We start from the raw sequence: 14,975 nt of genomic DNA on the forward strand, positions 1-14,975 counted from the left end.
CAGAGGTCTCTCGCCTTAGCCGGTCTGTCAGGAGGGAATGCTCCCTCCTCACCTGCAGATGGGCACTCAGCTGCCACAGCCCAGGTCCCCGAGGTCAGGGTCTGACCCCTCCGCTTGAAAACACCCCCAAGACCCTGGTTCCAGTCTGGAGCCTCCCTGGGCTCGGGCCAGGACGGGGCCACCCCTCTGCCTCAGGCTCCAGCTTTCTCAGGCTGTTAGTCACCCTGCTTTCCATCTCCTCCCCTTGTCTTTTCCGTTAAGCACTTTTGCCTTTAGTAAAAAGGCAAAACTGTCCTTTTAAAATGCCTTTAAAGGGGCGCCTGGGTGGCGCAGTCAGTTAAGCGTCCGATTTCAGCCAGGTCACGATCTCGCGGTCCGGGAGTTCGAGCCCCGCGTCAGGCTCTGGGCTGATGGCTCGGAGCCTGGAGCCTGTTTCCGATTCTGTGTCTCCCTCTCTCTCTGCCCCTCCCCCGTTCATGCTCTGTCTCTCTCTGTCCCCCCCCAAAAATAAATAAACATTGAAAAAAGTTTAAAAAAAATAAATAAATAAAATGCCTTTACCATCATTTTAATGGGCCTCAAAAGAGGCTGGGGTAGGCAGCCACCACCCAGTCTCTGTATCTCTTGGCCAGCAGGCAGGCGTCTCTGCTATAAACCCAGCTCCTGCTCTGTTCACAGTGCTGCCGTATGTCTCACTACTCTCCTAAGTGTTGTCGCACCCAAGCCCATAAATGACGTCGGCCTGCACGGTTCTCTTCTTGGAACACCCGCCCCAGAGGTGTGCACATCTCCTACCACAGCTCAGATGAATGGATGCCCGGCCTGGGCTTCTCACCAGGAAAGAAAGGGAGAGATGGGACTACAGGAGGGGGTGGTCCTCACGGCGAGCTTACAACCCCACCCCACAGACTGGCCCACAGACTGGCCTCCAGGGGTGGGGGGATGCCTTTCCTAGGGTGGCCAAAGCAAAGCGCCACAAATGTATGGCTTAAACCACAGAAATCTAATCTCTCTCAGTTCTGGAAAAGGGAAGCCAGATATCAAGGTGTCGAGGCCTCTCTCCTGGGTGTGAACGCGGTCGTCTTCCCCCTGTGTCTTCCTTCTGTGCGTGTCTGTGTCCTGATCTCTTTCCACAAGGACACCACTCAGAGTGGATGAGGGCCCACCCTAATGACTTCATTTCATCTTAATCAGCTCTGTCAAGATGCTGTCTCCAAACACGATCACATCCTGAGGTGCTGGGGTTTAGCACTTCAGCATATGAATTTTTAGGGGGGACACAACTCAACCGTAACAGGGGGGCTAGACACCCCTGATGCTTCCCCACGTTTGGTTCCGAACCGGTCAGAGCACCCTCGGACACTAAGGGACCACATCCGGTCTGACCCTCCACCAGAGCCAGGGGGATTGCCGTTCATTTGCGTGTGAGAAAAAGGGGGTCATCTGGGACTAAACCTGGGTTTTCTTCCAGCTCTTTCCCTGCACCACTGTTCACTTTTATTTGTTTTTAACTGGCTTTTTACTATTTATAAAGCAATTATGCATATTAGCAGAGTATTTGGAAAATGAAATAAGCTTGCAAATTTTGAAAAATTAATGCAAAGGAAAGCTATTAAAAGCTACAGTCGTGTGCTGTTCACCTCCTGGCCGTTGCCCCGACGCTCCGGGTGCCAGCCTCCCTGCTGAGACACGTGGTCAGGGTCAGCGCTCCCGCCGCGTGCGGCAGCCCTCCTCCCCTCCTGGTGCTGGGTGCAGGATGGGCCCTCATGCGGTGACAAGGAGGGACAGGCGCCTTCCTGCAGGTCGGGGTTGTGCCGAGTTACTGCGCCCCCGACTCGCCACCCCTGCCACGCGCACCGCACACGCTGGGTACAGCACGCTCCAGGCACAGGCTCCCACGCCCCAGGGCCCCTCCTTCTCCTCACAATAAACCATCCTGTCTCCTACCTAACTCAAGAAACAGAAGGACTCTGAGCAGGAAGACGCTTTAGGGACAGCTCTCACTGTAACATAGCACAATCATAATTTCTCTCTATTGTGGGTTTCCTCCTGGATCTTGTTCCGAAATCACGTTGCTCAAGTCCACAATAAACGCCAAATGTGCCAAACCAGAAGATCCTGAGGGCTCCGCTCCGACCCGCAAGACCAAAGCATCTCCCAGACGGCGGCCTACCCTCGCCCCTGCCCCACCTTGACCGTGGCCCACACCATGCCAGACCCCGCCCACACCCCAGACCACCCTGACCCACCTCACACACCTGCCTGACCCTGGCCCTCGGCCCTCCCCCAGCCCTGCACCCCAACCCCCCCTTCCCACACCTGGCCTTGCCCCTGACCCCGCCCCCAGACCCAACCCGCCCCGCCAGACCTGCTGCCTGGAGGCCTCCTTCCTCCTGCACCACAGCAGGCAAGTCATGGGGACAGAGACTCATTCCCACAGCACACCCTCTTTGGGGGTCTCGGCCACCCCTGCCCCTGCACCCCTGCACACTGGCCAGGCCCCATGGGGCACACGCACAGGTGCTCCTCCAGGCCCATGGCCAGGCTCTCCGCCGGAAGGAGCAGCAGGAGCTGGGGGCTCTCCTCGTTTGTCTGCTCGCCTCACATGTAGCCAACGTGCCACCTTCGTCCCTCACAGTCTCTCCCCCGTGACACCTGCAGGGTCACAGTCTCCCGCCGATCCACCTGTCTGTTTACTGCTGTCCCTTTCCTGGGAGTCCCCACAAAGCTGGGTGCTGAGGGGGCAGTCCGGTGCCACAAGTGCCCTCGTGGGCTGTGCCAAGGAGACCTCTCAGGCCCCTGTGGCCTCAAGAGGGAGGAGAACTCTTGGGCCCAGCAGACGGCCCCCGTGAGGGGAAGCTGGAGACCGTCCAGGTCCTGTGGGCCCCTCCCTGAGGAGGCACCAGGAGCCCCGCCCATTTCTTCCTCTGTTCAGCCCTTCAACCCTGGTTCCTCCCTGGGCTGACTTGGAGCAGCCTCCAGGCCTCAGCAAGGCCAAGGCCCTGGCCTGGCTTCTCCATGGTGTCAACACCATTGTTTAACGTTTCTAGAGCCCTTGACACTTCATGGCATGTGTAGCACATGTGCAGAAGGGCCTCTTAGGCAGGGTCCTTCCACACCACGCCCCACCCAAGCAAGCAGCAAACCCCCAAGGGCAGTGTGAGCCCCTGGGGCCACATCCTGTGCCTGCATTTCCTGGACACAAGGATGGGGGTGGGGAGGAGCAAAGAGCATGATGTGGGGGGGCGGGAGTTCCCCCCAGGGTACAGAGTTCTGGCTCAGCACCCTTTTGTCCACCATCCAAAAACACAGGGCCAAGCACCCACCACCTGCATGACCGAGAGCCATGTGGGTGGTTTAAATAAACCCCAAATGGTGGCTCCTCCCCCTGGCCTCTGTCTCTGGGTCGACTGCAGGCAGGTGCCCTGTGCTGCCCTCTGAACTGCAGGCCACTCTGACAGCTGCTAGAAGGGTCTCAGAGGGAGGCCGAGGGCTTGCCACGCGTCCTGTCTGAAGCCCTCCTTCAGGCACAGCCAGGCCCCCAGGCCACCCCCTCTCTTTGGCTACCCCCACCCTTGTGTGGTCTGAGGGGCTCCTCTTTTTTTTTTTTTTTTTAATTTTTTTTTCAACGTTTTTTAATTTATTTTTGGGACAGAGAGAGACAGAGCATGAACGGGGGAGGGGCAGAGAGAGAGGGAGACACAGAATCGGAAACAGGGTCCAGGCTCCGAGCCATCAGCCCAGAGCCTGACGCGGGGCTCGAACTCACGGACCGCGAGATCGTGACCTGGCTGGAGTCGGACGCTTAACCGACTGCGCCACCCAGGCGCCCCATGAGGGGCTCCTCTTTAAAAAGGTAGAGCTGGGGCTCCTGGGTGTCTGAGTCAGTTGAGCATCCCACTCTTGATTTCAGCTCAGATCATGACCCCAGGGACGTGGGATCCAGCCCCACACTGGGCTCTGCGCTCAACGTGGAGCCTGCTTGGGATTCTCTCTCCCTCTCCGCCCCTCCCCAACTCATCCCCCCCTCCACCTCTCAAATAAATTGAAAAAAAGGTGGAGCCCCAGTCCAATCAGAATTATAATAAAGACTAGCATCGGTGCAGGGCAAAGGTTCCTCTGACCCCTTCAAGTCAGGTCACCAGAGGAGGAAGCCTGTCCTGCAGACTAAGTGTGGTCCATCCATGCCTTGTGGTCAGGCTCTTTCCACGCCGCATACAGCACAAACTGCCATGACCCCGACGACCTCCTTTGCACTGCAGCCACCCGCTTCGCCGGTCAGCCCAGGAAGGAGGCAGATGACCAAATGGCCCTTTTGAGGGAGGGGCCTTTTTCTAGTGAAGAAACCCCTACGACTCCCAAGATTTGCCACAGGCTCTCTTCCCCTTTTCTCTAAGTAGCATAGCACCCAGCGTCTGGCCACCCAGAGGCGGGCAGTGGGCTCCGTTCACAGGCCAGTCCCAGCACAGGTAGACGGACCTACCCCCTCCTCCTGGAGAAAGGACCGAGGCCACAGAAACTCCGCTCAGCTCTCATTACACAACATTTGTTCTGTTCCCGAGCCCTGGACAAAGTACAGCAACACACTGAAACCCATGTGCTTCTGAGAATGAAAACAGCTGGCAGAGAGCAAGTTCAAGTTCACCCCACGACAGACTTTTTTAATTGACCTCATTTTAAAGTGAAAATTAAAAAACCTGGAGTCCAAATCATCTTTAGCTGGAAATGTGGTTCTGGGTTTGCAACCCACACCACAACCAGCAGGCCTTCCCACGGACGGCCTTCCAGGAGCCCACTGGGGTAAGCGGCTCCTGGCAGTTTGAGAACTTCTATTTAAAATGAACGGTCAAAATGTGCAACTCATTTAAGCACCATCTATTTTTCTGAAAGGCGGCTAACCTGAGCCAGGTTCTTGCTGGGTACCCTGCAGCACAACAAAACATCTGCCTCAAAGAACCCACTCACTCCAGAGGCCCTGCTCCCTGGCCCCTGCTCCACACCTGAGCGGGAAGCCCCTGGCCCAGCGGCAAGCCCGGCAGCAGGAGGGCGCGGGCCAGGTGGCCTCCTCTGGACAGCTGGCCCAGGAGAGCCTACCTGACAGCCGCACAGGCTCGCCAGGCCCCGCAGATGTGAAGCCGAATGAAGGAACCACCCTTTTACGTGGAGCCAGCCAGCCAGCAGGGGGAGCCCTCAGCCCTAGCGTTCTGCGCCAGCCGCACACCCAGCAGCGAGAGAGGCACCTATGCGTGCGTGCACACTACTTTAGCTGGGGCTTCATTCACCCCTCAGCAGGAAGGACTCGGCCAAGGAGCAGCTGCCGGCACCCTGAGCCCTCCCTTCCTCCAAGCGGTTTCCCTTCCAAGCAGTGCCTCACAACCGTCTTCTTTTTCTCTGTAAAGTAACCTTCCTCTCCTTTGTTCTCCAGACTTGCTCGTCCCGGATCGCAAAGCCTCTGCCATTCCCGCGTGAGCCCATTTTGCTGGCAAAACAACTGGCCGTCTAATTATCGGGGTCGACACAAGCCATGTCCAGTGTTTGCTACAGGTTCCCGATGCTCCAGGGTGCACTGACCGAGCAGGACCCAAGGCCTCCCGAAACCCTGCCCCTCGGCCACGTCCCAGCCACCCTCCCAGCAGTGTTGTCTCCTCCAGGCAGAGCCCGCTGGCATCCTGCACAGTTCAGGCTGGGGTCCCGGCCCAGCCGCACGGTGAAGTGGGCAGCCTGGGGCAAGTGAGGGCATGGGAACCACAGAGCGAGTGTGGCTGACACACGCACAGCCCCGGCTGTGACCTGGCTGTCTCGTCACCTCTACAGGAGGGAGAGCAGCGCGGGGCCCTGGCTTGCTCTGAGACGGGCCGGGAGGCACATTCTTCCGGCCGGTGGTCTCTCTGCATAGAGGCCACATGCGTGGGAGGAGCACGGCAGCAAAGCCTGAGACCTGGCTGGAAGCCCAGAGGGCCAGGCTCCTGGCCAGGACAGGACAGCATGGAGCAGACACTTCACGGTGTGTCCTGACCTAAAGCTGCCCTCCAAGCCTCCCAGAAAGGTGGGAAGTAAAGGAAAAGGTCAGAAGTTAAAAGAATCCGGAAGGACCTACATGGCTGGCTGAGAGTCCAAGGCGGCTGGCTACTGGCTTGAGCCTTCTGCCTGTCTGTCCCTCCGTCCCAGGAGAACAAGGCCAGGGGGCTTCCTGCGGCCACAGAGCACGATTCTCTCCACACTGTGGTCACTGAAGTGACTTTAAATGTCACCAAACCACTCTCGTGTGAACGCCAAGTCATGGTCCCTTCACCGCTTTCCTATAATGCTTTCTGCAAACAGGCGGCACCCCTGTGTGGCCCCCTCTCCAGGTGAGTCCTGTGCCCTTTATCACAGAAGTGGCCGAGGCCGAGGAGGGGGTGACAACGGAGCTGCCAGCTCCCAGGCTCCACTGCCCGAGGCAGCCTCACTGCCGGGGGTGCCAGAGCCCTGGACTCCTCCTGGAGCCCCCTACACAGTGCCCAGCCCCCCACACGGCACCCAGCCTTCCCAGGCCCTATGGGTGGCAGCCCCCGCCCGTGTTATCCATAAGACATGCGGCAGGAATGCCGAGGGGCCGTCAGAGGGTCATCAGCTGGCACCAGCGCTGGAGCCCCCGAAGCCGTAGGCCTCATGGGGGAGGCCCCTGAGGCCTGGAGTCCCTGTCTCCTCCCAGCCCTGCCCCGCCCCCACCCCCTACCCCCCACCCCCCACCATCCAGCAGGTCAGCTGCGCCCTACTTTTCAGTGCAAAATGTACCTGGCGTAAGGCATCAAATGTCTCTGTACTGATCGCTTATATCGATTACAGGTGGGAACGGTGATATTCAGGGAACACTGGACTTAGGAAATGAAAATTAATTTCCTCTCCTGGGGCACCTGGGTGGCTCAGTCGGCTAAGCGTCTGCCTTCAGCTCAGGTCATGACCTCACGGTTCATGGGTTCAAGTCCCACATCAGTGCAGAGCCCACTTCAGAGCCTCTGTCCCACCCCCTTTCTCTGCCTCTCCTGCACCTGCACTCTCTCTCTCAAAAATAAACATTCAGAAAAATTAACTCCATCCCCCACTTTTTTTTATGTTTTTTAACAGAAGCTCTATGCCCAACGTGGGGCTTGAACTCACAACCCTGAGATCAAGAAACTCATGCTCTACCAACTGAGCCAGCCAGGCTCCCTGGACCAGAAAATTTAAAAGCACATGTGTGATTCACACATTTCTGCTGGGTCTTCGTTGGGTACGCAGCCGGCCAGACAACAGGGGACCTGGAGGTGCCTGGCCGCCTCCGCAGAGATGGGCACCGGGCCCAAAGGCACCACTCTGCACAACAGCATCGGGATTCAGCCTGCCGTCCCCAAATTCCAAAGGCCAGTGGAGCTGGGGCCGCCACCCCAGACATGTTTGGGCGTCCAGCCTGGACCCTGAAAACAGGGGCCACTCAGGTCTGTTTTGTTAAAGGAGAATGCTAATTTGAAAGCCATTTCAATTCGTTTTCAACTGAATCAAATGTCCGGGCACACAGCTCAGTGATTTTTAAAAAGTTTTATTTATATGATACACATACTATGAAATCTACCCCTTTAAAGTGCACAACTCGGTGTTTTGGTATATTTAGGTAGGAGAAAACATCGCCGCTACCTAATGGCAGTACGTTTCCATCACCCCAGAAAGACCACCCATTAGCAGTCGCTCCCCATCGGCCCTCTCGGTGGCAACCACAAATCCACTTTCCGTCTCCTGGGATTTGCCTGTTTTAGACACTCAAAGAAAAGGGGTCATATGATACGCGGCCTTTTGCCTCTGGGTCCTGCAACCCAGCACGCTGCTCTCAAGGCTCATTCACGTTGTAGCACTGCTGGTACTTACTCCTTTTCACGGCTGAATAATATTCCACGGTACAGCCGGACCACACTCCTCTGTGGACGGGCATCTGGGTTGTTTCCACCTTGTGGCTGCCGTGGACGTTTGTGCACGGATGCTGTACGTGGAGGTGTGCCGTCATTTCTCTGAGAGTAGAGTTGCCGGGCTGAGCGGAGCTGGTTCGCTGGCTGAGAGGCGGCCGGACTGCTTCCCACCACAGAGCACGAGGGGCCCAATTTCCGCACATCCTTGCCAACGTTTGTTGGTGTCTCTTTTATTTTGTCCGTATCCGTGGGAGCGACTTTTAACTTACTGGTTTAACTTCAGGCCGTTCCTTTCTTTAAAAATTAAGACTGCCAATTTGAAATACAAGAAGGTAACGTTTCAGAGATACCGCGAGGGGTACAGGTAGAACTGCTGTTGTGTGCCTCTCTGGCCGCCGCCGTGGCGGGTGCTGATTCTGGGCTGGAGCGGCGCCCTTCCGCACACTCACGACCATGTGCACATTGTCAAGACCGAGCGGGGTCTAGGCCTGCATTTGCAGTTCAGGGAGGAACCGGCTCCTCCAGAGTCCTGGCTGGGGGCCCTCACGAGAGGAAGCTCTTCGGGGACCCTTTCCCATGGGGCGCAGGCTGAGGCATGGCCCGGGGGCAGGGGGCAGAAATCACTGGCCCCAGAGTTCAGCTGGGCTTTCCAGCTCCACACCTGCTCTCGTGAGGGCCTCCTAATATCCAACAACGGGGCAGAAGTCCTATGAATGATGAATGGCTACTTAAAAAAGACATTTTACAAAAACATCTAATGTCACGGGAAACAAAGTCCTCACAATGTGCCCTAGCGTTGAACCTAACCGAGAGCAGCAATGTTACGGCGTGTGCCGCAGGACAGCCGGCGGTGTCAGCCCGGGACACGGCACGGACACGAAGGACATGTGGGCCCTGGCGGGGGGGGGGGGGGGGGGGGGGCGCCTGCCAGTTCTCTGTACAGGAACGCCTTGGTTTGAGAGCATAATTTGTTCCGGAAACATGCTTGTGATCCAAAGCACTTGTATATCAAAGTGAATTTCCCCATAAGAGATAATGGAAACGCAGACGATTCATTCCACCACGCAAAAGTGTTTGTATGAAATATAATACAAAGCAATAAAGAAAATACAAAATATAAAGGAAAATCAGCAAATTAACCTGCACTGACCTTTGAAAACCCTCGTGGCTGGTGTGAGGGAGCCAAGAGAGAGGAGGGTTATTGGGCAGGACGACTTTCACCACCACTAACGGAATCACTGCTGTCTGTTGGCTCCGTGGAATCTCTTTCTTTTCGTGCAACTTTAACAGGGAGCCTATCCAATGACACTTGCTTTTGCCTCCGTTTGAGGATTTCACGGAAATGGGACATCGCGTTGTCGTTAAACAGACTCATCGCTCGCACTGCTACAGCCTTATTCGGGTGGTGCTTTTCTACAAACTTCTGCACTGTTTCCCACATTTCACACATCTCCCTAATCTCACTTGAAGTGAGGGATTCCTCGGCCTTTTTCTCCCCTGCGGACGAGACCTCCCCCATAACCTCTTGCCGCTGCTCGCGATGCAGACCCATCAGTTCGTCGGTGGTCGGCTCCTGGCCATGCTCCTCCACCAGCTCCCGACTGTCGTCCTCACTCACCTCCAGTCCCCTGGTCTTCCCCAAGGACACCGTTTCACCGACAACTGGCGGCTGCTGTTCATGAGCAAGCCCCTCTAAGTCAGGTCCAAGAACACAATCGGGCCACAGTTTTCTCCAAGCAGAATTGAGGGTTCTCTTGGTGACCCCATCCCAGGCTTTATCAATGATCTGGAGGCAGTTCACGATGTGGAAATGATTTTTCCAAAACTCTCGGAGGGTAAGGTTTGTTCCTTTGGTCACCTCAAAGCATTGCTGAAATAGTGCTTTGGTGTAAAGCTGTTTAAAGTTTGAAATGACCTGCTGATCCATGGGCTGGAGGACTGGAGTGGTGTTGGGAGGAAGGAACTTGACCTTAATGAACTCGAATTCCTCCAGCAGGTCGTCCTCAAAGCCTGGAGGATGAGCAGGGGCATCATCCATCACCAGCAAGGCTCTGAGCGGCAGATTCTTCTCTAAAAGGTATTTCTTCACTGCAGGACCGAAGGCCTCGTTGACCCACTCGACAAACAAGATACGAGTGACCCAAGCCTTGCTGTTGGACCTCCACATGACGTTTAACTGGCTCTTCTGCACCCTGCATTTCCTGAAGGCTCGTGGGTTCTCGGAATGATACACGAGCAGGGGCTTGACTTTGAAATCCCCACTCGCGTTAGCGCAAAACAAGAGGGTGAGACGGTCTTTCACGGGCCTGTGACCAGGCACTGCACTCTCTTCTTCCGTAATGTGCGTCCTCTTTGGCATCTCTTTCCAAAAAAGCCCCGTCTCGTCGCAGTTAAAAACTTGCTCCGGCAGGTAACACTCGGAAGCCATGAGCTTCTGGAACTCGGTAGCAAACACCTCGGCTGCCTTAGCGTCCGAACTCGCAGCCTCTCTGTGCCTCACGACACTCCGGATGCCACTTCTCCTCTTAAAGTTATCAAACCATCCCCTGCTTGCTTTGAAGCCTTCTTCGTTTTCTGTTGACGTACCTGGCAGTTTACTTACGAGGTCGGTGTACAAGGCCTTTGCCTTCTCGCAGATAAAGTTCTCGGTCACGGTGTCACCTGCCAGCCGTTTCTCATTTATCCAAACCAGAAGCAACTTCTCTACATCTTCCAGAACACGTGGCCGTTGCTTTGATATTCTCGTGACTCCTTTCGCTGCATCTAGCCCCCTTATTTCTTCTTTCTTCTTTAATATTGTGCAAATGGTTGACGTAGACTTCTTATAAAATCTTGCAATTTCGGCCACTCGCATCCCTCGTTCGTACTTCTCGACGATTTCCTTCTTGACTTCCACCGTGATCATCTCCTTCTTCCTGCCTTTCTTTTCAACCTTTCTCTGCATGGGGGCCATTGCAAACGTTCACACAGATGCTGATTACAGCACAGTATTAACAAACTCTTGTCATAGACTGTATTTAATGGAACCGGCAATAAGGCAGCAGAGGAAAGGGTCTCTATCTGCAGGCAGCCTGACCTAGAATGAAGCAAAGCATTCCTAAGCTCACTCTTGTCTGGAAAAGCAAAGGACTGTCTGTTGGTGCTTTGAAGTGACAAAAATACACCAGTGCCAGCTGAGGGCACCTTGTAACATTCTGAAAAATCACGGATATCTGCCAAACACCACAGCCTGAGACCAAACATCCAAGCATGGAAGACGATCACCCACAATCCCACAGAGAGAGAGAGAGAGAGAGAGAGAGAGAGGGAGAGAGAGGGAGAGAGAAGAACCATTGGCTCAGTTGTGATCACGTGACGTTCGGCGTTCTGTACTACCTGTATTGCAAGACATGGCTCGTTTATCAAGTTAAAATTTATTAGAAACGTTTGCTCATCTTGTGGAACACTCGCAGAACAAGTTACAATCCAAGGTTTTACTGTATTTTCTATTTTAACTTTTTTGTACTTGCTAAATATTCTACCATGAACACACTCCACTTTATATTCACAAAGAAAAGAAAACCACAAATGGTATCTTAAAAGTTAAAATAAACTATAAAGGAATCTTAGCTGCAGAAAGGAGACGGGGCCACCATTCACTCCTCCATGAGCCCCCCGACAGGCCGCAGGGGCAGTGGTCACTTCCCACTGGACACCAGGTCCTCTCCCCACAGCCCTCGCTCTGCTGGATGGCTTTAAGCCCTCACCACCGGTTATCTGCTGCTGGCAAACAGACGGCCCCAAACTCAGTGGCTCAGAACAGAAAAAACATCCTGCCCTGGTCGCCAGGGGTCAGGCACTTGAAGCAGCCTGGACCAGTGGCCCTGTGTGAGGGTCCCTGGCGGTCACAGCTGGAACAAGGCAGGGGCTGCGCTGTCTCAAGGCCCAGCTGGGGCCGGGGGCTCACGCAGGCTGGGAGCACACACCCGTGCGTGGCAGGAAGCTGCCAGCCCGGTGCCCGCGTGGCGGGAACTTTGCAGCCCGCTGCGTCCCTGCTGCTCAACACCTGCTCCAATTTTCTGTTTCTTCTCAGGTGTGTTTGCATAAGGCATTGATTTCTTGAGGTTTTCCCATTTACGACCGTGGTGCCAGTGTGGACGCAGAACATCTGTGCTTCTCATTAAGCTTGAGTGTTGTCTCACTTCACTGGTTTCCCTCTATCTCGTCAGGAGTTTATTTCATTGTTTGTTTTTCAAGAACTGGTGTTTGGTCTTTCTGATTTTATTGTTTTAATTGAGACACTGACTTTATTTTTTTTCAATTTACTTTATTTTTAAGTAATCTCTACACCCAACACATGGCTCCAACTCACGACCCTGAGATGCAGCGTCGCACGCTCGGGCCAGCTGGGCGCCCCGTCTTACCAATTTTATACTTTCTGATTTAATTAATTAGTTAATTAATTAAGCTTTTCTCTTAATTAACTCCCTCTTCTTCCTTTTGGTTTCTTCCCTTTGCTTTTTACTTTTTTGGGCATGATTTCCTTCCTTTTGACTAAATACGGGCTACTTGGATTTGCCTTTTCCTCCGAACGGCTCACAGATATTCTGCTTCCTTCCGACCTCCAGAGCTGCTGTGCTGGCCTGGCTCCCTCCTCTGCAAACGGCCGTCACCGCTCTCTGGGACCTCCTCAGACCGGCCCCTCATCCTTGGACTTCAGATTCAGCCCTGCATGTCTCAAGGTGTCATCCACTAGCTCATTCACCTACTTCCTGCACCATAAGCTCTTTCCTTCCTCACAGGCTGTTCTATCAGAGTCACGGGGCGTAGCGTGACGGTGTCAGTCGGCCCGAGGGCTCTGAGCCTTGCCCCTTTCTCGCTTCCCCCGCAGACAGCGGGCCGTGCCTTGCGGTGGCCATGGCACAGGGTCCCCCACAGCCGCGAGACGGTCTCATGTGTGGCCTGGCCCAGGCACCCACCGTGAAGGGCTGCGTGCAGAAACTGGCTCAGAGACCGGTGGCGGCTCGTTCTGCGTTTGAAACCACAAGGCGAGAAACCGGCACTGGCTTCGGCCTGAGAGCAGAGGGGCGCGTGAGGGCGCGTCGGTGCGGCCGGCCCAGGACTCCCGTCGCCCAGAGGATGAGGGTCTGCCCAGCATGGAGTCCCGCAGGAGCGCTGACACGTTCCCTGTTCTACAGTCTCAACCGTGCACCTTAAAGGAGAGGAGTCTTGAGGCGCTTCCTGCGGGCACGGCTTCCCTGTCACGCAGGCGGTCTCGGCCACCAAGAAGAGCACCCCGCAGCGGCCTGAGCTCTGCCTTCCTCGTCCCTCTGGTCTTCCTTCAACGTTTCCTGGGTGGTGGAGGGCGAGTCCTCGGCGGAACTGGTGGCTTTGAGAGACGCGGTGCCCTGCGGCGGGTGCCTCCTCGCTGACCCCAGGAAGGGCCGGGTCTCAGGAAGCTGATCTCTAACACCACGCATTTCAATCACACCAAGACTATTTTTATTTCCTGAGGGAAAAATCTTATTTTTATTTCATTTTGTCTTGGAACGTGCCCAGTTTTCAAAGGAAAAAAACAAACAAACCCGACTTCTTTGTATTGGGCTAAAACCAATTCCTGCCCGTTTCTTGGACATTCGTGCTCCAGAATTAACCACAGAGAAGCACTGCCCTCCTCTGCAAATAAGTTCCAGCACCATGCCGACCTCTATCTGAGTCACGCGCTTACCTGAGGAAATGGTTCCCTTTTCTGGACTCTTCTACTGAGGCAGGAACTGTGTGATCCACACAACCTTAGCGGGTCTGCCCGTAAAGCTGACAGGGAGGCAGCTGGTGGCGGCAGAAGCCTGGGCGGCCTCCCCTCCGATGCCACAGCCACTGCACGTCTGGGGAGGGTGCCAGGGCCCCCTGCAGAGGCCAGCTTCAGACCGGTCCTCAGGCCGCGGCCGCTCCAAACGCTGAAGCACCTACTTGGAACAGATTTTAGCAGATGTAAGTTTTCGAAACAACATGTCAGCAGCTGAATTTCAGAGCTGGAAGAATCTTAGGCTCAGTAATCACTCCAACTTTCAGGGCATCTGTAAAACAGAAAAACCTGTGATTGAATCCTTCTTTAAAAATGGTTTCAACTTAAGAATTTATTTTGAGATACACACGCAGTTCTGAGAGAAAGAGACATCTCATATACCCTTTATCCAGTTCTCAAGACGTTACCACAGTCAAAATCATAATGAGGGACTGACACCGACTCAGTCAAGATATAGAACGTTCCACCCCCCAGGACCCCCCAGGGTTGCCCCTTTATAGCCACCCCCACGCCATTAATCTGTTAGCGGCCCCAAGCAACCACTAATCTCTCCGCTTATATCATTTGTCACCTCTAGAAACGTATACAAATGGAATCAAAGTATGCGATCTCTGCCCACTCAGCATGCCCCTGAGCCTCCTTCCCCGCAAGCTGTGTGTGCCCACGGCCCATCCCTCGTCCACGTGTGGGTGCGAGTCTGCCTAACCGTTCGCCCACTGGAGGACAGCTAGGTTGTTTCCAGTTTGGGGCTTCATGAACAGAGCTGCGGTGAATGTTAGGGTATGGTGACAGGCACAGGGATGGGACTTTTTTCATCTTTTTATTATGGAAATAGAGAAGTCGATAAAAGAGCAATGAGGCAGGTGCCCAAAGGCAATTCAAACAATGGGACCACTGGGGAGCGAGGGCACAGAAAGGCCAGGCCAGAGCCCAGGGGAGGCAGGAGGGGCAGCCGGGGGGCTTGGGGGACTGGGGTGGGGGAGGGGGTCATGTCCCTGAGGCCAGGCAATGAGTGGGGAGGATGAGCCATGCCCAGGGAGGAGGTTACTAGTGACCCTGACAGGTCTGCAGGAAGGCCACCCAGAGCCGGTGTGGGAGCAGCACGGCGGGAAAGGGAACCAGTGCTGCCACCCACCTCCAGGCCAGCAGGACGGGGAGCCTCAGCCCCCACTGGGGAGGAAGCAGGTCCTCGGGGGCACAGGTGCCCTTCCAAGCACATCACAGGCGATGTCTGTGAGTCGTCACAGCGCTCTGCCAGGCCAGGACTCAGC

The 14,975-nt window shown here is 55.2% G+C and overlaps 2 protein-coding genes and 1 non-coding gene across 6 annotated transcripts in view; all 3 read right to left on the reverse strand.

Annotated features, from left to right (window-relative positions):
- EXD3 (exonuclease 3'-5' domain containing 3) overlaps nucleotides 1-14,975 on the reverse strand; it is an 81,775-nt gene that overhangs the window by 64,542 nt on the left and 2,258 nt on the right. For 2 of the 4 annotated variants that reach the window (XM_047830594.1, XM_047830591.1), the window contains exon 2: nucleotides 13,627-13,864. The gene's annotated coding sequence lies outside the window, so the exon portion shown is untranslated. Of the gene's footprint in view, nucleotides 1-13,626; nucleotides 13,976-14,975 lie in introns of all 4 variants that reach the window. The other 2 variants (XM_047830593.1, XM_047830590.1) reach the window with 2 other exon arrangements.
- Nucleotides 7,116-7,188, reverse strand: TRNAK-CUU (transfer RNA lysine (anticodon CUU)). Its single transcript has one exon. It is a non-coding gene; the product is annotated as a tRNA-Lys (tRNA).
- Nucleotides 7,844-10,824, reverse strand: LOC125149907 (tigger transposable element-derived protein 1-like). Its single transcript, XM_047829042.1, has 2 exons — nucleotides 9,384-10,824; nucleotides 7,844-8,079 (listed from the first exon to the last, which is right to left on the reverse strand). Exons 1-2 carry the CDS (start codon nucleotides 10,822-10,824, stop codon nucleotides 7,844-7,846), a joined length of 1,677 nt encoding a protein of 558 aa, XP_047684998.1.

This window comes from Prionailurus viverrinus, chromosome D4 (assembly GCF_022837055.1).
Source record: "Prionailurus viverrinus isolate Anna chromosome D4, UM_Priviv_1.0, whole genome shotgun sequence".
In the NCBI taxonomy this organism is placed as follows: domain Eukaryota; kingdom Metazoa; phylum Chordata; class Mammalia; order Carnivora; family Felidae; genus Prionailurus; species Prionailurus viverrinus.

Coding starts and splice junctions, on each gene's coding strand:
- LOC125149907 (XM_047829042.1), bottom strand. CDS start 10,824: ATGATCACGGTGGAAGTCAAGAAGGAAATCGTCGAGAAGTACGAACGA. Junction 8,080..9,383: donor CGAGGAATCCCTCACTTCAA/GTGAGATTAGGG, acceptor GGTGGGAAGCAG/TCCGGCCGCCTCTCAGCCAG.